The sequence below is a fragment of the Aegilops tauschii genome, chromosome 7, assembly GCF_002575655.3.
Source record: "Aegilops tauschii subsp. strangulata cultivar AL8/78 chromosome 7, Aet v6.0, whole genome shotgun sequence".
NCBI lineage: Eukaryota > Viridiplantae > Streptophyta > Magnoliopsida > Poales > Poaceae > Aegilops > Aegilops tauschii.
Genome location: NC_053041.3, coordinates 583,559,213 through 583,585,193, shown reverse-complemented (window position 1 = coordinate 583,585,193; position 25,981 = coordinate 583,559,213). Strand labels below are relative to the sequence as shown.

The 25,981-nt window shown below is 46.5% G+C and overlaps 1 protein-coding gene across 2 annotated transcripts; it reads right to left on the bottom strand.

The window, feature by feature from the left end:
• Positions 1–21,812: 21,812 nt before the first annotated feature.
• Positions 21,813–25,519, bottom strand: LOC109769179 (uncharacterized). 2 transcript variants are annotated; one of them, XR_005762501.3, is made up of 4 exons: positions 23,936–25,484; positions 23,669–23,789; positions 23,434–23,597; positions 21,813–22,176 (listed from the first exon to the last, which is right to left on the bottom strand). XR_005762501.3 is itself a non-coding variant. In XM_040394817.3 (4 exons), exons 1-4 carry the CDS (start codon positions 25,393–25,395, stop codon positions 22,076–22,078), a joined length of 1,830 nt encoding a protein of 609 aa, XP_040250751.1. In that variant the 5' UTR covers positions 25,396–25,519; the 3' UTR covers positions 21,813–22,075. The 2 variants fall into 2 exon arrangements, 1 of the variants encoding a protein (XP_040250751.1); XM_040394817.3 differs by having other exon boundaries at positions 23,434–23,581; positions 23,936–25,519.
• Between the last annotated feature and the right edge of the window lie 462 nt (positions 25,520–25,981).

Sequence of the window (25,981 nt, the reverse complement as noted above, 5' to 3'; positions counted from 1 at the left end):
TTGCTCAGAACGACGAGACGAATCCGGATACGCAGTCCGTTCGTCCACCACACCTCCCTAACCTATCGAACTCGCAACTTTCCCCCTCCGGTCCATCTGTCCGAAAACGCAAAACATCGGGAATACTTCCCGGATGTTCCCCCCCTTTGCCGGTACCACCTACTGTCGCGTTAGGACACACCTCGCACTATTCATTGTCATGTCACACATCGTCATGCTTATGTTTGCATTGTATTTACTGTTTCTCCCCCCCTCTTCTCTCCGGTAGACTACGAGACCGACACTGCTGCTGCCCAGTTCGACTACGGAGTTGACGACCCCTCCTACTTGCTAGAGCAACCAGGCAAGCCCCCCCCTTGATCACCAGATATCACCTATTCTTCTCTATACTGCTTGCATTAGAGTAGTGTAGCATGTTACTGCTTTCCGATATCCTATCCTGATGCATAGCCTATCCTTGCTACTACTGTTGTTACCTTTACCTGCAATCCTACATGCTTAGTATAGGATGCTAGTTACCATCAGTGGCCCTACATTCTTGTCCGTCTGCTGTGCTATACTGTCGGGCCGTGATCACCTGGGCGGTGATCACGGGTGTATACCTTATACTACATACATGACACATGTGATGACTAAAGTCGGGTCGGCTCGAAGGAGTACCCGCAAGTGGATCTTTGTGGCGGAGCGACAGGGCAGGTTGAGACCGCCTAGGTGAGAGGTGGGCCTGGCCCTGGTCGGTGTTCGCGGATACTTAACACGCTTAACGAGATCTTGGTATTTGATCTGAGTCTGGCCATTTGGTCTATACGCACTAGCCATCTACGCGGGAGTAGTTATGGGTATCCCGGCGTCGTGGTATCAGCCGAAGCCTTCTTGACGTCAGCGACTGAGTGGCGCGCGCCGGATTGGACTGGAACGCCACTAGGCTAGCTCTGCTTCCGGCCGCGTACGCAACGTGCAGGTGTGCATAGGGCGATGGGCCCAGACCCCTGCGCGCATAGGATTAGACCGGCGTGCTGACCTCTCTGTTGTGCGTAGGTGGGGCTGCGACGCGTTGATCTTATGAGGCCGGGCATGACCCAGGAAAGTGTGTCCGGCCAAATGGGATCGAGCGTGTTGGGTTATGTGGTGCACCCCTGCAGGGAAGTTTATCTATTCGAATAGCCGTGTCCCTCGGTAAAAGGACGACCCGGAGTTGTACCTTGACCTTATGACAACTAGAACTGGATACTGAATAAAATACACCCTTCCAAGTGCCAGATACAACCCGGTGATCGCTCTCTAACAGGGCGACGAGGAGGGGATCGCCAGGTAGGATTATGCTATGCGATACTACTTGGAGGACTTCAATCTACTCTCTTCTACATGCTGCAAGATGGAGATGGCCAGAAGCGTAGTCTTCGACAGGACTAGCTATCCCCCTTTTATTCTGGCATTCTGCAGTTCAGTCCACTGATATGCCCCTTTACGCATATACCCATGCATATGTAGTGTAGCTCCTTGCTTGCGAGTACTTTGGATGAGTACTCACGGTTGCTTCTCTCCCTCTTTTCCCCCTTTTCTTTTCTATCTGGCTGTCACAACCAGATGCTGGAGTCCAGGAGCCAGACGCCATCGTCGACGACGACACCTACGACACTGGAGGTGCCTACTACTACGTGCAGCCCGCTGACGACGACCAGGAGTAGTTAGGAGGATCCCAGGCAGGAGGCCTGCGCCTCGTTCGATCTGTATCCCAGTTTGTGCTAGCCTTCTTAAGGCAAACTTGTTTAACTTATGTCTGTACTCAGATATTGTTGCTTTCGCTGACTCGTCTGTGATCGACCACTTGTATTCGAGCCCTCGAGGCCCCTGGCTTGTATTATGATGCTTGTATGACTTATTTATGTTTTAGAGTTGTGTTGTGATATCTTCCCGTGAGTCCCTGATCTTGATCGTACACATTTGCGTGCATGATTAGTGTACGATCAAATCGGGGGCGTCACAGCGCCCTCCACCCTCGTGGGCCCCATGTGGCTCCCCTGACCGACTTCTTTCGCCTATACATCTCCATATACCCTAAAACCATCAGGGAACAGAATAGATCGGGAGTTCCGCCGCCGCAAGCCTCTGTAGCCACCAAAAACCAATCGGGACCCTGTTCCGGCACCCTGCCAGAGGGGGGATCCCTCACCGGTGGCCATCTTCATCATCCTGGCGCTCTCCATGACGAGGAGGGAGTAGTTCACCCTCGGGGCTGAGGGTATGTACCAGTAGCTATGTGTTTGATCTCTCTCTCTCTCTCGTGTTCTTGATTCGACACGATCTTGATGTATAGCGAGCTTTGCTATTATAGTTGGATCTTATGATGTTTCTCCCCCTCTACTCTCTTGTAATGGATTGAGTTTTCCCTTTGAAGTTATCTTATCGGATTGAGTCTTTAAGGATTTGAGAACACTTGATGTATGTCTTGTCGTGCGTATCTGTGGTGACAATGGGATATCTCGTGATTCACTTGATGTATGTTTTGGTGATCAACTTGCGGGTTCCGCCCATGAACCTATGCATAGGGGTTGGCACACGTTTTCGTCTTGACTCTCCGGCAGAAACTTTGGGGCACTCTTTGAAGTACTTTGTGTTGGTTTGAATAGATGAATCTGAGATTGTATGATGCATATCGTATAATCATGCCCACGGATACTTGAGGTGACATTGGAGTATCTAGGTGACATTAGGGTTTTGGTTGATTTGTGCCTTAAGGTGTTATTCTAGTAGGAACCCTTGAATAGATCGATTCGAAAGAATAACTTTGAGGTGGTTTCGTACCCTACCATAATCTCTTCGTTTGTTCTCCGCTATTAGTGACTTTGGAGTGACTCTTTGTTGCATGTTGAGGGATAGTTATATGATCCAATTATGTTATTATTGTTGAGAGAACTTGCACTAGTGAAAGTATGAACCTTAGGCCTTGTTTCCTAGCATTGCAATACCGTTTACGCTCACTTTTATCATTAGTTACCTTGCTGTTTTTATAATTTCAGATTAAAAAAACCTTTATCTACTATCCATATTGCACTTGTATCATCATCTCTTCGCCGAACTAGTGCACCTATACAATTTACCATTGTATTGGGTGTGTTGGGGACACAAGAGACTCTTTGTTATTTGGTTGCAGGGTTGCTTGAGAGAGACCATCTTCATCCTACGCCTCCCACGGATTGATAAACCTTAGGTCATCCACTTGAGGGAAATTTGCTACTGTCCTACAAACCTCTGCACTTGGAGGCCCAACAATGTCTACAAGAAGAAGGTTGTGTAGTAGACATCAAATAACGACATTTGTAATCATCTAAATGACGGAGTTTAAAATGAAGGATTTGGGTAAACCAAAATACCGCTCGTTACTACAACTTGAGCACCTTCATTCATACATTATGGTATACTATGTTGTCTATATCCAAAATATATTGGAGAAATTCATTGTGGAAAAATCTTATCCATCCATAACTCTGATGGTAGTTCATTCTCTAGACGTAGAGAAAGATCTATTTAGACCAAGAGATGATGGAAATGAGATATTGGGACTCAACGTTCCATAATGCCATTGGATAGACCAAACACAATTGGTTGGTACTCAAGAATATCTTTTGATATCTCCGAGGCATCAAACATCTTGTCCTGATTTTTCAGTTTCACATAAATGTGAACACCAATATCATTGGATACATCGATCAGATCCCAACTATGTCAGATCGTAGACAAGCTTAGTGTTCCTACTAGGTGTGGTAGCCCTCTCATGAAGAGTCTTCAAAACAGACCTCATGGATACATCCACCAACCATTATCTCAAAGATAATGTTGCTTGTGTTGCCCGGATGCAAACATGTTACTAATAAGCATTATCTTTATATTGCCTATCTTGCAAGTCAAATCATGCAACTGATTTGTTCACCAAGTTTCTACCAACTTTTACATTCCAGAAACATGTTCATGGAATTGGTATGTGACGGCTTTGGAATTTGCAAGAATCAGGGGGAGTATCTTCCTAAATTGTTCATGTTCAATGCATCATATTATACTCTTTTTCCCTTCATGAGTTTACTATACAGATTCTCATAAAGGTTTTTAATGAGGTAATATCAACATGAGATCATATGTCATACTTTCTGTTTTCCCCACCGTTTTTTTGGGGAAAGTATATACAACATATTTATTGTCCTCTAAATTCTATGAATATATATTTCAAATTGAGTTAACAGAGGCAATAATCATTATGTGTTGTATCATTTTCTCCTTATTTTCCCACTGGGTTTGAGGGAGTTTTAACAGCACATACTACACTACTCCTCATATTTTTCCCACAGGGTTTTTGAAGGAGACTTAATCAAGATAATGGATTCTTATGTCAAGCGGTGATTAGGGGGAGTGTTGAAAATAATAACCCAGTGGTTATTAAGGGAAAATCCCCGCTTCCCATATCGGTAGTTGCCTCCCGAGGAGGCGCCTCAGTGAACCATCAAGTCCCATGGACGCGTCCGTTCCCCTTGTATATAAGTGTACATCCATGATTAATAAAGGACACTGGAATCATTTGTTGTCGCTCTCGATTCTCTCTCGATTACTCTTCTAACACCAAAAAGGCCACTGTCCACGACGGTTCCCGTGGAGACGCCTCTAGCGAACCATCGCGTCCATTGTGATTGTATATATATCATGTCAATCATCAACAGAGACCACTGATTCGATCATTTGTTCGATACTCTTGTTCCTTTACAATTGATTCTTAACACGTTATCAGCACGTTGCTCTCCGTTGAGAGAAACAGGCCATGCCTGATACAGCAACTCCGGCGGTCCTCGACCTCGCCCCATCGATGCCCGCGCTACCGAACTTGCGTCCTACCCGCTGGCTCACGGCATGGTGTGTTGCCCGGCCTAGGCGGTCGACCAGCGGCAACGCCCTCTGGCACGCCCCTGCGTGGCACGGCTCCCTTGCCTGCCCATGGCGGCAGCACCCTTCATTACGGCACCTGCCGGCAGCCTCGGCTGTACCGGCGTGGCGACGCCCACAGCGGTTTTCGCCTCCGGCCCCGGCGCGTCAAGCCATCGTCAGCATCAATGAGGCTACGCAGAGGTGCGGACGCGCTACTGAAGGCCCGGCCATCGAGACGCGATGACTGGCGTGCGCCACGGCGCGGCTACGCGGTGGCGTCAACCCGCCCATCCGACGGTCGGCCCCTACGCCTCCACCGGTGTGACGCCCGAATAATTATGCTACAGTAAACCTACGCTAATGATGCCACGTCACCTCTGTTAGTGTTGATAATCTCGCGTTAGTTCAAAACCGGATCAAAATTCAAATTCAAAATATGGCAAACAACAAAGTTCTCAAAAATTAAAATTAAAATGTTCGGAATGAACCAAATATTGCATAGATAATAATGGTGGAGAAACCTAACTTTAACAAAATGTTTAAGTGATCAAACTAATTAAAATAGAGGTTTAAATATTAAAATAAATGCCTTGTGAGTTTTATAAAATATTAAACTATTTTAATTTGAGTTGGGAATTAATGTGGCAATAGAATATTTAAAAGAATTAATTTAAGTGCTAGTGATAATTTTATAAAACTAAAATAAAAGAGGAACTAAAAGAAAACAGAAAAGAAAAATAAGAAAAGGTAAAACAAAAACAAAACAAAGCAAAAATAAAAGTAGAAGAATAGAACCCCCCCCCACTGGGCCAACCGGCCCAGCTGCTAGCCAGGCCGCCCACCAGGCCGGCCCACCCCTGCCCTACACCTAACCACCCCACACCCGAAACCCTAGCCCCCCGCACCCATTCCCCACTCGCCCTACCCCCCCTCACTCCTCCCTCTGCCCCCGATCTGGATCGGGAAAACGGCGCCCCGACCCCCATCGCCTCGACGTGCATCACCGCCCCACCGCGCCTCGGTCCTCCACCGCGGCGCCACCTCGCCGGCGTCGCACCTCCCGGCCTCCTTCCTCTCCCTCGTTCACCGCATCGTCTTCCCCGGCGCCTCGACGCCCACCACCGTCGTCGGACCTCCCAGCGCCTCTCCCTCGCCGGACCTCCCCGCGCCTCGCCGCCCGTCTTCGTCCTCCTCCACGACCGGAGCTCCTCCGCCTCGTCGCCTCGCCGACTCCACCTCACCGGCCTGCCTCCTCTTCATCACCGTCGTCCCCGATGACCTCCTCGCCCCCCCGCTGCCCCCGTCCCTACAAATTCCGGTGAGGCCCCCGGCCTCTTCTCTCCCCTTGTCCCCGTACGCGCTCGCACGCCCCTGACCATCGCCTGTACGCGCACCGACCGCGCTCACCGCGGCCTCGCCTCGCCCGGCGTGCCGTCGCATGCGCCCACAGCCGCCCGACCGCGGTGGCCTCGCACGCCGTCCGTTCGCCCCTCACCCTCGCCCCCGCACGCGCCCGTGGCCGCGCATGGCCGCCGCTGCCCGTCCCTTGCTGCGGCTCTGCTCCGGCCAAGCCGCCGCACGCCGTCGCTCGCCCCCCGCCTCCGCCTGCCGCGGTCGGCCGGCGAGCCTCGCCTCGCCGCGCCCCGACGGCCTTCGTCCGCCGCGCCCCCTCGCCAGTCCCGTTCGGGCGGACGCCCGACGCCCGGCGCCCGTTGCGCCCGAACCACCTTGGCCTATGGGCCAATGACCACTGGGCCAGTGCCCCCTCGCCAAATGACATATGGGGCCCAATGCCCAGAGAACGAAAAACAAAAAATGATAAATAATAATAAAAAAATAAATAATAATAATAATAAAAAATAAAAAAATAAATAATAATAATAATAAAATAATAATAATAATAATAATAATAAATTAATAAATAAAAATTAATAAATAAATAAAACAAATAATAAAAATAAATTTAATTAATTAATTAATTAACAAAATTAATTAAGTTAATTAATCCTGTTTAAATTAATCTAATTAGTTAATTAATTTAACTAAACAGTAGTTAATTAGCTAACAGCCCCCTGACAGGTGGGACCCACCTGCATTGTATTTACTGTTTCTTGCCCCCTCTTCTCTCCGGTAGACTACGAGACCGACACTGCTGCTGCCCAGTTCGACTACGGAGTCGACGACCCCTCCTACTTGCCAGAGCAACCAGGCAAGCCCCCCCCTTGATCACCAGATATCGCCTATTCTTCTCTATACTGCTTGCATTAGAGTAGTGTAGCATGTTACTGCTTTCCGATATCCTATCCTGATGCATAGCCTATCCTTGCTACTACTGTTGTTACCTTTACCTGCAATCCTACATGCTTACTATAGGATGCTAGTTTTCCATCAGTGGCCCTACATTCTTGTTCGTTTGCTGTGCTATACTATCGGGCCGTGATCACCTGGGCGGTGATCACGGGTATATACTTATATACTATATACATGACACATGTGATGACTAAAGTCGGGTCGGCTCGTAGGAGTACCCGCAAGTGGATCTTTGTGGCGGAGCGACAGGGCAGGTTGAGACCGCCTAGGTGAGAGGTGGGCCTGGCCCTGGTCGGCGTTCGCGGATACTTAACACGCTTAACGAGATCTTGGTATTTGATCTGAGTCTGGCCATTTGGTCTATACGCACTAGCCATCTACGCGGGAGTAGTTATGGGTATCCCGGCGTCGTGGTATCAGCCGAAGCCTTCGTGACGTCAGCGACTGAGTGGCGCGCGCCGGATTGGACTGGAACGCCACTAGGCTAGGTCTGCTTCCGGCCGCGTACGCAACGTGCAGGTGTGCATAGGGCGATGGGCCCAGACCCCTGCGCGCATAGGGTTAGACCGGCGTGCTGACCTCTCTGTTGTGCTTAGGTGGGGCTGCGACGCGTTGATCATACGAGGCCGGGCATGACCCAGTAAAGTGTGTCCGGCCAATTGGGATCGAGCGTGTTGGGTTATGTGGTGCACCCCTGCAGGGAAGTTTATCTATTCGAATAGCCGTGTCCCTCGGTAAAAGGACGACCCGGAGTTGTACCTTAACCTTATGATAACTAGAACTGGATATTGAATAAAATACACCCTTCCAAGTGCCAGATACAACCCGGTGATCGCTCTCTAACAGGGCGACGAGGAGGGGATCGCCGGGTAGGATTATGCTATGCGATGCTACTTGGAGGACTTCAATCTACTCTCTTCTACATGCTGCAAGATGGAGATGGCCAGAAGCGTAGTCTTCGACAGGACTAGCTATCCCCCTTTTATTCTGGCATTCTGCAGTTCAGTCCACTGATATGCCCCTTTACACATATACCCATGCATATGTAGTGTAGCTCCTTGCTTGCGAGTACTTTGGATGAGTACTCATGGTTGCTTCTCTCCCTCTTTTCCCCCTTTCCTTTCTATCTGGTTGTCGCAACCAGATGTTGGAGTCCAGGAGCCAGACGCCACCGTCGACGACGACACCTACGACACTGGAGGTGCCTACTACTACGTGCAGGCCGCTGACGACGACCAGGAGTAGTTAGGAGGTCCCAAGCAGGAGGCTTTGCCTTTTCGATCGTTGCTACTTTTGTGCTAGCCTTCTTAAGGCAAACTTGTTTAACTTATGTCTGTACTCAGATATTGTTGCTTCCGCTGACTTGTCTGTGATCGAGCACTTGTATTCGAGCCCTCGAGGCCCTTGGCTTGTATTATGATGCTTGTATGACTTATTTATGTTTTAGAGTTGTGTTGTGATATCTTCCCGTGAGTCCCTGACCTTGATCGTACACATTTGCGTGCATGATTAGTGTACGGTCAAATCGGGGGCGTCACAAGTTGGTATCAGAGCCGACTGCCTGTTGGAATCCCCCTTTCCACACTCCTTGGCCGAAGTCGAGTCTAGACATTGCAAAAACTTTTACTAACATGGCTGTGTGTCTTACGGGCCCACGTCGCCATTGGGTGGTATTAGGATCTTTTACTCCTTGTCTATACTCTGGGACTCTGATCTCTCTTCTATTCGGGTTAAGTGAATTTTACTAAATCTAACATTAGGATCTCGTTATCACTTTCACCCGGAGAGCCCCTTATTACTGATGATCGTCTGCTGCACGTGAAGACCCTGAAGATACTCTCCGCTGATAACCCGAGAACTTGTGTTCATTGCTTTTTGCAATTATCTTTCATCGATAAACTCCTATGGAAAACCACGTATACTCGCCATTCATACAATGTTTCCCAGTTGATCTTGTTATTACAAGATACCCCGAAATTCTCTCTGTTGTTCCGAGAATCCTTTGAGCTTACTGCCTTGCTGTTCTTTGTCACCTGAATACCCCTACGGATAATTCTCGCACTTACCGAGTATCCGGTCATCCCCAGTTGATTCAAGTATTTCACAATAGTCTTCAACATACTATTCGATCTTCCGAAAATCCTCAAGAGCCTATTGCTCCTTAAATTCTTGTTTGCTTGCATTATGGTTAATCCCATAAGTCTCGTAATCTTATTGGCATCTCTTGTCATTATCATTTTGAGTCCGTTGATTCAAATTGTTGTGAATGCTCGCAATCCTCAATCATATCCTAGAATTCGTCCTTCCGGCTCAGACGTCGTTTTAAACGTGAGCTGGATCTCGGCCTATCAAATTGCCATCGATTGTACCCCTAAGCCTACTCAACTTATCCATCCTTGATCAGAGCGTTGCTTCTAACCCCCTGATTTGGAAATCATAATTCTTTTGCATTTGAACTTTGAGTTAGTCAGTTGTTTCTATAATCAGATCTCCTTGCATTCTTCTTCCTCTGGTTGAGTACCGATGCTCACATCAGATCCCTTGTGGACCATCGGTTCCTTTGTTGGATTTTATCCGACAGTGTACTTCCTATTGAATAACCTTGTGAGTCTTTCCATGGGTATATAATGCCTTTGGTAAATTGTATCCTTTGCTTGATAACCATACTCTACTTTTGAGCTGGTGATTTTACTCTTGAAGTTTGAGGTATATGTTTCTAAGATGCCCCGATGGATTGAACCTATACCTTACCTAAAAACCGTATGAACCCGAAGGTTTTCACAAGCCATACCCTTCTGGTATTTTACCAGATAATTTTCTACCATACAACTTCATCGAAAGCGAGAAGTAAATGAAAGGTTATGCATTGGAGAAGTGGGAGTCGACCTTGAACTTTGCGTTCATGCCCATGGACACGATGTAGATCTTATCATTAAAGCTTTTCTTAAATTAATTATTCCTTTGGTATAAGTTCATCTTATATCTGGGATCTGGCCTTTTTCAATCATGGTTCTGACCATGTTCTCCTTTAAATACCATTTCTCGTGCAAGTTTAAGCACTTGTCTTCTGCAGAGTAATACCCCAGTCCTACCTCTACTTTGATCTACCGTCGAGCATTTACGCTCTGGTATCTCAAGAATACCACGGAACTACATAACTTCTTATGAGTTCTTCGTCAACTATTATTCTCGCCAATTCCAATTTCCCTCGGGATCTAAATTATTAGTCACTCGAGAACACCGTTAAGTGAATCGGTTCCGCACTCCGATTCAATAACTCTAAGTAATTTTCGTTGCTTATGATTTATTAACCCTTCAAGTCATTCCTAGCCCGATCGGCTATATCATTATCATGCAACTTTTTAACTGTGCTATCTGGTCCTTCTTTCCGAAGCACGATTTTCGACGATGAGCTAAGCTTACGCCGACTTTCCTCGTCATATCTTTTCGCCTTGAACAACAAGCTTGATTCCGAGTTTGTGTCGTACCCAGGGTTCCAATAATCTTTCGCTTCATCATTCCTTTGACTTGATGTCATCGCCGAGTGATTGCATCTTCATGGAATCTCTCGACAAATGTGTCGTGATCATCATGAGCATTCTGAGTCCTTCCGGAATATCGATTGAATTCATGATGAGGAAGACCATCCTTTCCCTTGATGATTTGTATTATCATCGGCCACTTTACTGCCCCCCCTCCAACACAAACTTGTTCGTGTTATGTGTTATACCTTGAGATCCTTGCTATCCAGCATTTGTTCCCCTTTACTTTGGAGTATTACCAAATTTTATATCAAGAATGTCGTGAGAATTTCACCACCTCTTTAGAATTCTTGAGATAGTAATACATCTTGCCGTCTACATTCAGTTCTTGGTCCCCATGTTGATTTTAACCAAAGTACCCACAAATGAACTGTGATGTGTAAAATTCAAAACTTCCAGCAACCCTATTACTTGTAAGTTAATGAACGATAGTTCATTCCTTGTGTATTGGTTATCGAATCACCATTCTAACCTTGATCATGCTACCTAAGCCCATATTCGGGTGCACCTTTCAACCAATGTTTAATTGAGTATGTTTTCCTCGAGCATACCTCACTATATCATTTGATCTGACAAATGTTATCTCCTTGTTCACATAAGTGTGGAAATCCCTCCTTTTGGAAATCTCGAGGAATTGTCGCTGAATCCATCAACCACCCCCTCATCCTCTCCTTGGTTTAATGATGAACTCTTGTTTCGGGACTCGTTTCCATAGTTCAATTCTCGAGAATCTTACAATGTCATCTCGACAATTCGTGTTGCACCTTTCTTCTCAGGCATCCTGAGTCTGAGTTATCCTGACACCAATCAGATCTGAATCTCGCTCAGAAATGATGGTTGGAACATATTTCCAAGAGTTGTAACATTGGTCTATTTATGACCCGGTAAAGTGACGTCATGCCTAACACACCTGGCCGCAGGACCTAGTGTTATAAGTTTTCCTTTTTAGCAAGGTTAGCTATTCTTCCATGAGGAAATTGTAAGACTTATTCTATAAGTTGTTCCTGATGGATCCTTTTTGTTTCCAAAGTCTGATCTTCACCTGTTGACCATGTCAATGCTATCTCGAAGCATGTCTATGGTACTCCGATTTTCAACGGGAACATTTGAAGCACAATGCTAAATGTTTCCTGCACAATTATCCAAACACCGCTGTGTGGGTAATGTCATGAAAATTCTCTCCCGTACCTAAAGAGTTTTCTACATTATATCATGTCATGGATATCATGCTCTGCTTGTCCTTGGGAAGGACATACCCTTGAAATATGTGTTTAAACACATTTTCCTTTCCATTCTTCTGTTTAATCTGATAATCATATTTTCCTTTCCATTGTTTGGTTTAACCTGTCTGGTGATCTATATGATCTAAGCAGTAATATTCTCCTGCTTATGTAAACACCTCGGTGTACAACTCTGTCAGTAAGACCCTGTTACTATTGTTGGTGACATTTCGGTAACCACCGATGGACGAGAACTTTGCCTAATGGTCCGCCTCGTTTCAACGAGCAGGAAAATGGTTCTCTTCGTCCCTCGCCCTTGGTACCGACGATGTTGCTGACATATAATCGACACGCTACCCTCTGACATGTCTTGCTATCATGACCGTGCAAGATGTCACCGTTCCTCCTACTTTTAATCCACATGGTGGGCCCATAACCCACAGTTCCACAGGATCGAAACCTGACTCTTCTATACAACCCTGTTTCTAATGGTTATACCTCACACTTGGCTCCGTATTTAATTCACGGACCACCGTCCTACTGATCTATACTGGCATCCGACTTAATACTTATTCCGATTGCTTTGAACCCCATTCACACCTTGTTTCAGGCTTCGAACGAATTGCCTACCCGTTTGATACTCCTCATGGTACTTCCTTACTTACTCTCGACTTTTCTTAAGATTTAGTTCGAGAGATACTTTCCGCCACCTTCCCCGATGTTATTGACCAGATAGTAAACCCTGCAGAAGTCCGTTCTTCCAGAATACCCCCTTACTCTGTCGTAAGTACGATGGAGTTCCCGAAGAAAGGACGACAACCTTATCATGATGACCTGAAGCAGAGGACTGAAGACATGAACGTAATGGATCGACTTCTTCGAGAAGAGCAACTATGACCGAGAAGAATCATTAGAGTTTCGTAACCAGATCCCTTCCCCCTTTACTTCCCTCTTAAATCTCGGGACGAGATTTCTTGTAGTGGAGGAGAATTGTGACGCCCAGATAATTATGCTACAGTAAACCTACGCTAATGATGCCATGTCACCTCTGTTAGTGTTGATAATCTCGCGTTAGTTCAAAACCGAATCAAAATTCAAATTCAAAATATGGCAAACAACAAAGTTTTCAAAAATTAAAATTAAAATGTTCGGAATAAACCAAATATTGCATAGATAATAATGGTGGAGAAACCTAACTTTAATAAAATGTTTAAGTGATCAAACTAATTAAAATAGAGGTTTAAATATTAAAATAAATGCCTTGTGAGTTTTATAAAATATTAAACTATTTTAATTTGAGTTGGGAATTAATGTGGCAATAGAATATTTAAAAGAATTAATTTAAGTGCTAGTGATAATTTTATAAAACTAAAATAAAAGAGGAACTAAAAGAAAATAGAAAAGAAAAATAAGAAAAGGTAAAACAAAAACAAAACAAAGCAAAAATAAAAGTAGAAGAATAGAACCCCCCCCCCCACTTGGCCAACCGGCCCAGCTGCTAGCCAGGCCGCCCACCAGGCCGGCCCACCCCTGCCCTACACCTAACCACCCCACACCCGAAACCCTACCCCCCGCACCCATTCCCCACTCGCCCTCCCCCCACTCACTCCTCCCTCTGCCCCCGATCTGGATCGGGAAAACGGCGCCCCGACCCCCATCGCCTCGACGTGCATCACCGCCCCACCGCGCCTCGGTCCTCCACCGCGGCGCCACCTCGCCGGCGTCGCACCTCCCGGCCTCCTTCCTCTCCCTCGTTCACCGCATCGTCTTCCCCGAGCTCCGCGCGCACTCCGTCCACGGCGCCTCGACGCCCACCACCGTCGTCGGACCTCCCAGCGCCTCTCCCTCGCCGAACCTCCCCGCGCCTCACCGCCCGTCTTCGTCCTCCTCCACGACCGGAGCTCCTCCGCCTCGTCGCGCCTCGCCGACTCCACCTCACCGGCCTGCCTCCTCTTCGTCACCGTCGTCCCCGACGACCTCCTCGCCCCCCCGCTGCCCCCGTCCCTACAAATTCCGGTGAGGCCCCCGGCCTCTTCTCTCCCCTCGTCCCCGTACGCGCTCGCACGCCCCTGACCATCGCCTGTACGCGCTCACCGCGGCCTCGCCTCGCCCGGCATGCCGTCGCGTGCGCCCACAGCCGCCCGCCCGCGGTGGCCTCGCATGCCGTCCGTTCGCCCCTCACCCTCGCCCCCGCACGCGCCCGTGGCCGCGCGTGGCCGCCGCACGCCGTCGCTCACCCCCCGCCTCCGCCTGCCGCGGCCGGCCGGCGAGCCTCGCCTCGCGGCGCCCCGACGGCCTTCGTCCGCCGCGCCCCCTCGCCAGTCCCGTTCGGGCGGACGCCCGACGCCCGGCGCCCGTTGCGCCCGAACCACCTTGGCCTATGGGCCAATGACCACTGGGCCAGTGCCCCCTCGCCAAATGACATATGGGGCCCAATGCCCAGAGAACGAAAAACAAAAAATGATAAATAATAATAATAAAATAAATAATAGTAATAATAATAATAATAATAAAATAAATAGTAATAAAATAATAATAATAATAATAATAATAAATTAATGAATAAAAATTAATAAATAAATAAAACAAATAATAAAAATAAATTTAATTAATTAATTAATTAACAAAATTAATTAAGTTAATTAATCCTGTTTAAATTAATCTAATTAGTTAATGAATTTAACTAAACAGTAGTTAATTAGCTAACAGCCCCCTGACAGGTGGGACCCACCTGTCAGGTTGACCAGGTCAACGGTCAACGTTGACTGCTGACGTCATGCTGATGTCATGCTGATGCATTAATTAGATTTTGAATTAGATTAATTTATTAAATTCTAAAAATGACTAAAATCCTTTTAAAATTAATATAAATTAAACCGTAGCTCGGATGGAAAAACTTTGTACATGAAAGTTGCTCAGAACGACGAGACGAATCCGAATACGCAGTCCGTTCTTCCACCACACCTCCCTAACCTATCGAACTAGCAACTTTCCCCCTCCGGTCCGTCTGTCCGAAAACGCGAAACATCGGGAATGCTTCCCGGATGTTCACCCCCTTCGCCGGTACCACCTACTGTCGCGTTAGGACACACCTAGCACCGCTCATTGTCATGTCACGCATCGTCATGCTTATGTTTGCATTGTATTTACTGTTTCTTCCCCCCTCTTCTCTCCGGTAGACTACGAGACCGACACTGCTGCTGCCCAGTTCGACTACGGAGTCGACGACCCCTCCTACTTGCCAGAGCAACCAGGCAAGCCCCCCCCTTAATCACCAGATATCGCCTATTCTTCTCTATACTGCTTGCATTAGAGTAGTGTAGCATGTTACTGCTTTCCGATATCCTATCCTGATGCATAGCCTATCCTTGCTACTACTGTTGTTACCTTTACCTGCAATCCTACATGCTTAGTATAGGATGCTAGTTTTCCATCAGTGGCCCTACATTCTTGTCCGTCTGCTGTGCTATACTATCGGGCCGTGATCACCTGGGCGGTGATCACGGGTATATACTTATATACTATATACATGACACATGTGATGACTAAAGTCGGGTCGGCTCGTAGGAGTACCCGCAAGTGGATCTTTGTGGCGGAGCGACAGGGCAGGTTGAGACCGCCTAGGTGAGAGGTGGGCCTGGCCCTGGTCGGCGTTCGCGGATACTTAACACGCTTAACGAGATCTTGGTATTTGATCTGAGTCTGGCCATTTGGTCTATACGCACTAGCCATCTACGCGGGAGTAGTTATGGGTATCCCGGCGTCGTGGTATCAGCCGAAGCCTTCGTGACGTCAGCGACTGAGTGGCGCACACCGGATTGGACTAGAACGCCACTAGGCTAGGTCTGCTTCCGGCCGCGTACGCAACGTGCAGGTGTGCATAGGGCGATGGGCCCAGACCCCTGCGCGCATAGGGTTAGACCGGCGTGCTGACCTCTCTGTTGTGCTTAGGTGGGGCTGCGACGCGTTGATCATACGAGGCCGGGCATGACCCAGTAAAGTGTGTCCGGCCAATTGGGATCGAGCGTGTTGGGTTATGTGGTGCACCCCTGCAGGGAAGTTTATCTATTCGAATAGCCGTGTCCCTCGGTAAAAGGACGACCCGGAGTTGTACCTTGACCTTATGATAACTAGAACTGGATATTGAATAAAATACACCCTTCCAAGTGCCAGATACAACCCGGTGATCGCTCTCTAACAGGGCGACGAGGAGGGGATCGCCGGGTAGGATTATGCTATGCGATGCTACTTGGAGGACTTCAATCTACTCTCTTCTACATGCTGCAAGATGGAGATGGCCAGAAGCGTAGTCTTCGACAGGACTAGCTATCCCCCTTTTATTCTGGCAGTCTGCAGTTCAGTCCACTGATATGCCCCTTTACACATATACCCATGCATATGTAGTGTAGCTCCTTGCTTGCGAGTACTTTGGATGAGTACTCACGGTTGCTTCTCTCCCTCTTTTCCCCCTTTCCTTTCTATCTGGTTGTCGCAACCAGATGTTGGAGTCCAGGAGCCAGACGCCACCGTCGACGACGACACCTACGACACTGGAGGTGCCTACTACTACGTGCAGGCCGCTGACGACGACCAGGAGTAGTTAGGAGGTCCCAGGCAGGAGGCTTTGCCTTTTCGATCGTTGCTACTTTTGTGCTAGCCTTCTTAAGGCAAACTTGTTTAACTTATGTCTGTACTCAGATATTGTTGCTTCCGCTGACTTGTCTGTGATCGAGCACTTGTATTCGAGCCCTCGAGGCCCCTGGCTTGTATTATGATGCTTGTATGACTTATTTATGTTTTAGAGTTGTGTTGTGATATCTTCCCGTGAGTCCCTGACCTTGATCGTACACATTTGCGTGCATGATTAGTGTACGGTCAAATCGGGGGCGTCACAACCGGTGTCTTCGTCTCCGTCGGCAACTGCCACGACCACTCAAGGCGCTCGGGGCCTCACAGCCGGCATCGCCCGGCGTGCCTCGAGCCACATCTGCGGCGGTGGCTCGTCCTGTCCATGCGCGTCAGCAAAGCAAAGGCAAGGCTGGCGGCGCAACCACCTGGAGCGGTGGCAGCCCGCGAGGCGGCGGCAATGGCGCAGTCTTCCCGGCCGTCGTAGCGGGTCTCCTTCCCCAGAGAGGCCCCTACCACGCGCGGTGCTCGCGCTCGCGGTACACAACGGTGTGGCGAGCTCCTCTAGCGCTGCGGCAGTCGATGCCGACGTTGCCGTGCCATCCCAGACGGCCATGCACAGGCGCTCACTGCCGCCTCGTGGCCCTCGCCGTTCCGCTGGTGAGCCCGTTGTTGAGCAGCCGCTCCGGCCGCGCAGCAGCAGCGCTCGAGCTCGCGGATGGCGCCTACAACGGCGTGACCTCGGCACCCACCTCCGTGATGGCTCCTCTTCCGAGGACGAGCGCGGCGGGAGATTTTCTTGCCGCCGGTGATGCGGCCGGCCGGCCGTCTCCGGCTGTCTCACTGTGGATTTGGGATAGAAAGCGGCTGGGAGAATTTTCCTCGGACGGCGATAACTACCACATGTGTGGGTGTTAAGAGGTCTGCCCACACGTTTTGTGTGGTGTCTAAGAAGACCGGCCCACACGCCTACGTGTGGGCAAAACAACTAGCGCCCACACGCCTCTTTTTTTCCTTGCGGTCCCTCTCACACGCCTACGTGTGGGCAAAATGCATAACGCCCACATAACCTCTCTCAGCCACCCACCTCACGGTCCCGCACGCCCCGCGTGACAGTCACCATGCGTCACTGCAGTTGCCATGGTCCGGACCCTCTTCAATGTCCGTTTAACTGCAGTTGCCATGTCGCTGAACTACAGTTGCCATGTCGGACAACTACGGTTGCCATGGTTGCTCAACTGGAGTTGCCATCTCAGGTCAAGTGCCAGATGCCATTTTGGACAACTACTGTTGTTGCCATGTATGGTCTGGTTTACTATAGTTGCCATGATTTGAAAACTTTAGAGGTTGCCATCTACTAACACTAAGCAGTTGCCATGTATGGTCTGGTTTACTACAGTTGCCATGATTTGAAAACCTTAGGAGTTGCCACCTACTAGCACTAGGCAGTTGCTGTGTAGAGCTACAAAAAGACATGGCAAAACAACATGTTCGGATAAAAGAGAGAGTTGTCATCTGTTTACAAGCACACTAGGTCAGTTGCCGTGTACCCTGCAAAACACATGGCAACTGACATGCTCGGGTAAAAAAAAGAGAGTTGCCATATTTTTACAAGCACACTAGGGCAGTTGCCATGTACACTGCAAAACACATGGCAACTGGCAGCTTGGGTGTGGAAGAGGAGACGGGCATGTGGGCGAGATGACAAATGCGCACACACCAGCCCTTGTGCGTGAGTGAAAACTGGCGTGTGGGCGAACTGATAAACGCCACACACTGGCCCCTCCGTGTGGTGAAACGGACGTGTGGGCGACCGGGTGAATGCCCACACACCAGTCCAGTCCTATGTGGCACCACAAACATGCCAAGATTCGTGCACCCACAAACGGACACGGATCCATGCGTGTGGCGAGATGCAAATGCCCACACATGTGGGCGTTAGTGTTTCCATTTTTCTGGTCGCTCTGCCTTATCTGCTCAGCTAGACCAGGCTGGGCTGCCTTGCGTGGCTAATTTGCATGCCGCTGGAAATTTAGGCGACCAGCAACCATTGCTATCTTTGCTTATTTGCCCCTTTAATTTAGCATATTAGCAGATAAGCCACCTAGCAGTAGTTCTAGCAGTGATTTCATTCCTGTTTTTTAGACACTGCTAATTACAGTACTAAAATTTCAGTACTGTAAATATGTTGAGTACTATGTGTTCCATATAATATGTTGATGTAATATATCTCCATGTTTCTTACATGTTGAGAATAATTACATCTAATATTTGCAATTGAGATATTTCTTTTATCTCTTGCAAAGATAAATTCAGTACCTCTTGAGTATTGATTTGCGATTGAGAATTTTCTTCTCTCGCAAAGCAATCTCATAGTGATTGAGATTAATTTTCTCTCGCAAAATATTAATTCACCCTGTTGAATTATCTTGCAACTTGATACAAGATCACCTAATTTAATTTGAGGTCCATACAATTCAAGTTTTTCACTTGAACATCAAGTTTGCAACATCATTACTATTTATTATAATAGTGGCGTATTTCTGTTGAGTATGATGTATTCCAGAATGTATGTATCTCCATGTTCGCTACATGTCGAGATCAATATGTCTATTTGCAATTAAGATTTTTTTTCTTGCAAATAAGAATGCAAAATTCAAAGTGATTTCTTCAAATTGATGTATTGGGATCACAAAGTAGTCATATAGATCTACTGCCTTCGCAGATTATCAATGACTACTATTAAAGCCCATATTTTGTCATTTTGACATTAAAATTGCTTTACAAAGTGCCATCCCACACATTTTACTAAGTCATGGCATAAGGCATTACGAATGAGTATCTACTGATTTCATCAGATTATACTCTCTAGTGCTGCGTGGAGATTATCTTCAAGGTGTCATATTTAGCAATTGATTTTGCTAGTTCATTACAACAACAACAACCATAATGGTTTTTAATTTATTGGTTGTAAATTAATTATCTCTGGTTTACCCATAGAGGTGAAATATGGCCATAGAGTTTGAGGCATTCGCCCTTAATGTACTAACAGAACAAAGTTAACGTGTCTAGGTCGACGGTCAATGACTGACTTCACAAATCCGTCGGCCTTAATCGGAAATGATACACAAAAGGGAACCGCTAGGAATCAGACTACTGATTCTTAGCTTCCCATCAGACTAGTGTTCCACCGTAGGATTGGATTCATCTGGAACGTGCAATGGGCCAGAAAAAAGGTGCCTATTTTGTTTCCATGCAACGACCTATGAATGGCAATTTATTTGGTAATAAACCATTCTCGTAAATATCTTTAGGCCTAACTTCTAGCGTCGTGCAATTTGCTTCCATCCAGGATGTTTGTTTCCAATTGGGTGAATTTATTCCCAGCGCAAATTAATCATGCTTCGTACGAAGAAAATTTGCTTCCATACCAAGAAGTTTGTTTCCAATTTGGTGAATTTATTCCCAGCGCAAATTAATCATGCTTCCTACGAAGAATATTTGTTACCATGTCATAACGAGATTGCTTCCAGCTCAAGATTATTTTGATTAGTATTTTTGTTTTCCAACATGGAAAAACGTGCTTTGAACGGTCAAGCGGTGTTTTCGTTTAACATGGAATTATGCTTCCAATGTTTTCCCCTTCTATCAACAATGCTTGAAAGAGAGAATATAATTTGCTTCCAAAAAAAATATTTTTCTTCGAAAGAAATATATTTTGCTTCCAAACAAATGGAGATAATTGTTGAAGCAGGAATATATGTTGCTTCCAATTAATGCATCTTATGTCTATTGTGAGCCATCAGAACATAGTTGCTATATATATATATATATATATATATATATATATATATATATATAGGCGCTAGTAAACTTAATACATTTTTTAGATAAACTAGTAAACTCAATACATAGAACCCTGAAGCCCAGCCTTTCTCTCGAGCGGGATCCTTCCAAGCAGGTTTAAGAGGCCATCTTTTAAGTGAGAGCCGCATAACGACTGTTCAATGTCCACTATGCTTTGGGCTGCTTCATTATCCCAGGTCCACTGAAAAATAATCAGAAATATAATCTGGGAATTGAGCGAATAATCAGAAATATAAACATTATCGAGAAAGCACGGCTCAACATTCATTTTCCAAAGATGTACAGAAGCAAATCACCTACAACAAATTCAAAGTTGTACTGCAAATTAAATAATTAAGTAGCAGCAAACAAGGTAGCTTGGATCAGCAACCATAGAAGCAAATTAAGAGTAACACAGGAAGCTCCAATTACAAGATGCATGACAATAAGCTATTTATAGGTGACATAGAACGTGTGTTATGTACAGGAGCTCCAGTGGAAGCACAAAACAACAAAAATTTAAGCAAACTAATATTGTGGGTAACAAAGGATGGAAATTATGTGTGGCGAACATACAAATGGATCAAAATTTTATAACCTATGGAAGCGAAATTAATAGAGTTCAGAAGCATATGTATTGCAATTTAGATGCGACACAACAAAGAAACATGAACATGGTACTTTGGGAATCAAACTAGTCTTAGATGGAAACATGAAAATTTGAAATTGTACAGAAAACTGGTATTATTGTGATATGCGTACCTACTTAACCAAAATCCATAGATTATATGGTGATCAAATACACATTGGGTACTAAACCAAGATATGAACAGAAGTAACCCAGATCAACTCAAATGCTTCAGATTAAATTTGTATCAACATAAGAGAACTGAAAACATTAAGTCGGGTGAGTATGTACTAGGGGCAATTCGTCAATGTGCCTATTACCTGCGAGTGAAGAGCACATGGCCGCCTTACCTCACCGACGGCGGTGCTGTACATGGATCACGGTTGATGGAGAAGGTGATATGTCGTTTAGGATCCTGGAGGTGGAGTGGTGGAGAATGTTAGGGAGTCGTGGTCTCAAGCAGAGCATGGAACATCGATCTGTAGCAATTTGGGAGGAAACAAACCAAACTGGGGGAGGAAGGTGCGGGATTATGGGAAGATAATGTGCGTGCTTAATTTATGCGGATAAATGGGTGGTTGGTATGGGATATGTTGGAGCCTCTCAGCCATGGGATTGGAAATAAATCAACGGACAAGCACTAGTCTGATGATTTGTTAGTATCCAGACGTCTGGATCTAAGAGTTTCCCTACACAAAACAGGCATCATGATGTGGGGGCAACCGAACATCAACAAAGGCTAATAAGGTCCATAACTCCATAGACACATTAAAGTATTCAAATGTTTTAAAGCATCGTCCATGATATGATAACAGATGGTGGTAGAGTCTGTGAACATGTCAGCACATCAGCGACATGCTAGAGCATACACTTTGTTGACATTCCAGGTCATCAACCATGATATTCCACCAGCTCGCCAGGTGCACGAGATGAAAAAATGGCTTCATGTGGTGATGTTGGCCATGGTTGAGGACAGCCGTCAAAGTCATTCATCAACAGTCACCTTGGAGCGAAGGGGTTGTGCAAGCTGCACTGGCCTTGGAGGCATCAAAGGGGGGCACCATCGTCAGCTTGCACATTTCACTTGATGGCACTGAGGAATACATAAGTTATATTAATATATAAAAACTAAAATCATGTTATTTATTTAATGCACGGAGTGGTTTCATCAAGAGAAGAACACAGAACAAATGGAAATGATTCCACATGCTGGAAAAATTGTTGTAAACATTTTCACTTCAATCTTTTTGTTCTGCGCCGATCATCCAACAGCAAATTTATCGTAATATTGCATATGAATTCTGAAACTCAAGCACAACAAAACTTACTGTCACATCATCAACTAGTTAATTTAAGTAAACAAGCTAGGCTCCCAAAAGTCACCTGTTATTAATACAAAATACAAGGGGGAAGAAACTTTCACCACAAACAGTGAATACTCAAAAGTTCCATATGTCACACAAATCGAGTCACTCACCCAAGGAAACCAAGATTCCTATCATCACCTCCCATATAATTATCTTCATGAGTAGAATTTTAAAATCATCAGCTAGTAAGCCTACTCACTGACCACAACTAGGTTTGCACTCAACTTTACTGCACTGGCTAATTTGCAGTTGCAAGGTTGTATTCTCCAATTCAAGATAAAATTTTCCCTTTTGGGAGAAAGGCCGACATAAACTTTGATAAGTTCTGCTTATAAGTTGAATGAAACTTTGCGAGTCCTAAAAGATGTTTCTTAGCTCACGCAACGGTTTCACTTACTTATTTGGCACATTAATGCCCAGTTCTTTTGGCAGCTTCTGAAATGAGCTGTCCCCTCACCAGCTTATTTTAGAAGCCGCCCCCAATATTCATTGAAGCTGCTAATCTGATTAATCCTTAACTCAAAATGAATATGGGGAACGGTTTCTAAATAAGCTAGGAAGGGGGCGCCTTATGCCATAAGCCGCTAAAAGAACTGAGCCTCAGTACAGGATGCAGTTTACTACAAATAGTATCCCTATTGATAATGTTGCAAGTTGTCAACAGGAGAGCAACTTGTGGTCTCTGAATTACAAATAATGATTAATTAATTATCCAGTTCAGTTCCGTTAAATATAAAACCTCACAAAGAGATGCAAGAACATAAATTCAACGGATATTTGCTTCCTAACTACAGTTGTCATATACTGCAAGAAAGGCAACATGGTGGCCCAAGTCGCACATTATTCTGGAATCATGATATCAAATGTTAATGTTCAAAATTTCTAACATTTTAGAGTTAAATATCGCGAGTCAAGAACTACGATAAAAGAACAGCACCATATTATAAGCATGGGATCCATATAAGCATTGATAATGTCTTTACCTAATTGAGTTGAAGTTGAAGACGACGTGTGCTGCCCAGTTTGTGTCAGACTGGGTAGCTGCTGATAGTCGTCTTGGTGTTCGCCAAAACCATATTCATTAGAAGTCCTAATGGGAACACCCCCATTCCACTTGTATTGCTGGGGTTGCTGTACAAGGGTTCACCTAAATCTTATTTAACAGATGGCAAAATGGACACGTTTATAGTTGTAGCAAGATGATTACAGTGTGCCTACCACATTGTTTGGAACAGTATCCCCCAATGGAAGTTGATCATTAGGCACACCATTCTGTGCAGACTCTGCTGCAACTTCCTCATTCTGAGCAGACTCTGCTGCAACTTGCTCATCATATAGCCTTAAGCAAATTAAGAGGCAAAATGTCAGGTGTCATGTGGTAAAATAAGTGAAGAACTGGGGGAAACATACAATTAGTTTGGCAAATGTTTTTCAGTATGTATGAATGTTAAGAAAATAGAGAACAATGCAAAACAAAAAACATGCCTTTGAATTGGAGCGGTATTCAGATATTTGGAGAATTCACAGGAAATGAAGGTCGGATTGTAATAATCGACTCTCGAGGCATGGTATGGCTTGATGACTTCCAGCGACTTCTTCAAAAGATCTACACCAAGCATCCATGTGACTTGGTCGACACCCACCTTAGACATGAGGACAATAGCACGACCATAAATGGTGAAGGTCGGGAAGCCTGGTGTAGTCTTCAGGTTTCTCACTCTGCATTTCTCAGTTCTACTATCCCACAGGTGAAGTAGCTGCAGAGCAAGTTGTGGTTCGGCTGATATGTCATCAACATGGAAATTGTACCCTTTTCTCCAATGGTTCCAAGAAATGCTCCTAAAGCCTGTTCGGATCTTCCAGCCATCAGGTGCACACTTAATTTTATCCTCCATAATGTCCTCTTCATGATACCTAAGGAGGTCATTATCACTGATGGTATCTAGGAAATCAAGATAGGCCGTCGTCTTGAAACTCCTCATGTTGATAAACTTAGACCATTTGAAACAATGTTCGATCTCGATGAAGTCGATGAAACCATTGGGGAAGCCGGTGACGTCCCGCACTGACCGCGCGTCATAATCGGCCAATGCTTGGCTTTCCGGGGGCTCGTCATAATCAGCCTTGGGCAGCGGCCTGGGCAGCGGGATGAAGCGGAGAACAGGATCCTTCTGAAGCACATCACAGACAACAATGCCGCGCCAGAGGTCGACCCATCCCACTGTTCCTTCTCCAAGAGAGATCACCTTGTGAGTTAGCTTTGGCAGGATACCGGGATGCTCCTTCAGCTGCACATGTTGGGTGCTCCACTCGTCTGTCACCGACGAGAAGATATGCAGGTTGTAGTGCCCAAGGTCCCGACCCAGGGAAAGATCGGCGACCAAAAAACTGCCATCCTCGCGGGATACGATGGCTGCGTGCCATGAGTGCCTGTAGGTTGGAGGAGGACACGGGACCGATCTGATGGTGGGCTTGCTGGAGGCAGCCCTGTAGACGAAGTAGTCGTAGGTGCTCGATGTGCCAGTTCTGAAGGGAAAGCATAGGAGCGCGAGGTCATTGGCGGAGGAAATGACGCGGGGCTCCGTGATGCAACACTCTAGTACGTTGATTCCGGGAAAGTGAACGCAGAAGTAGGAGACGGCAGGCGGCCGGGCGAGACAAAAGGTGACCTCGAAGTTGTGGCCCGTGCTCGTCGTGGCCTTCACGGTGGTGGCGTTGATGGGGCGGGCGAAGTAGGCTCTGCTGTCGAGGAGGACCCAGGAGGGGTAGCGGGATGGGTTGGCGCTGGCGGGATCGACTGCAGGGGGGTGGAAGGAGGCGGGATCGACGGCGGGGGAGTCGACGGAGGCGGGATCGACGGCGGGGGAGTCGACGGAGGCGGGATCGACGGCGGGGAGGTCGACGGAGGGGGGATCGACGGAGGGGGCCGTGAAGGATTCCTCCATGGCCGCGGATCCAACAGCAAAGGGGGCGGCGGCGAGTGTTTGGGAACCAGGGGGCGGCGGCGAGTGTTTGGGAACCAGGGTTACCTCTCAATAGAGAGGGGACGGCAAGCGATTTTTCACTTTCGTAGGGACAGCGGCGTGCGGGCAGAGTCTTCCGTCCTGCGTCTTCCCGGGCCTGGGCCTGGGCCGTGGCAGCCAGACTATCCACGTTCACGTTATTTTTTTTCTTCAACTTTTTTTTACGGGGACGATCTTCCACTTCTAGTACCACTAGTAAGCTGCACGTCTTGACTAACATTACAAACGTATGTGAGAATTAACAACCCCTCGAAGAAAATGTGAGAATTAACATACAAAGAAAGATATTTTGATTGAACTAATAATACAAGTACATTACTGTTGATTTTCCTCAAAAACTTGGACACTTACAGTTTTTCGTCAAAACCAAAAAATGGGCTGAAAATGTTATTTGACGGTATGTTTATTTATGTTTGGCAAAAATGTATGAAACTTCCCTGGTATGATAAGTATACTAGTGTTGATTTTATAATATATATACACAGGTTGACACCCGGCGGCTCACGAA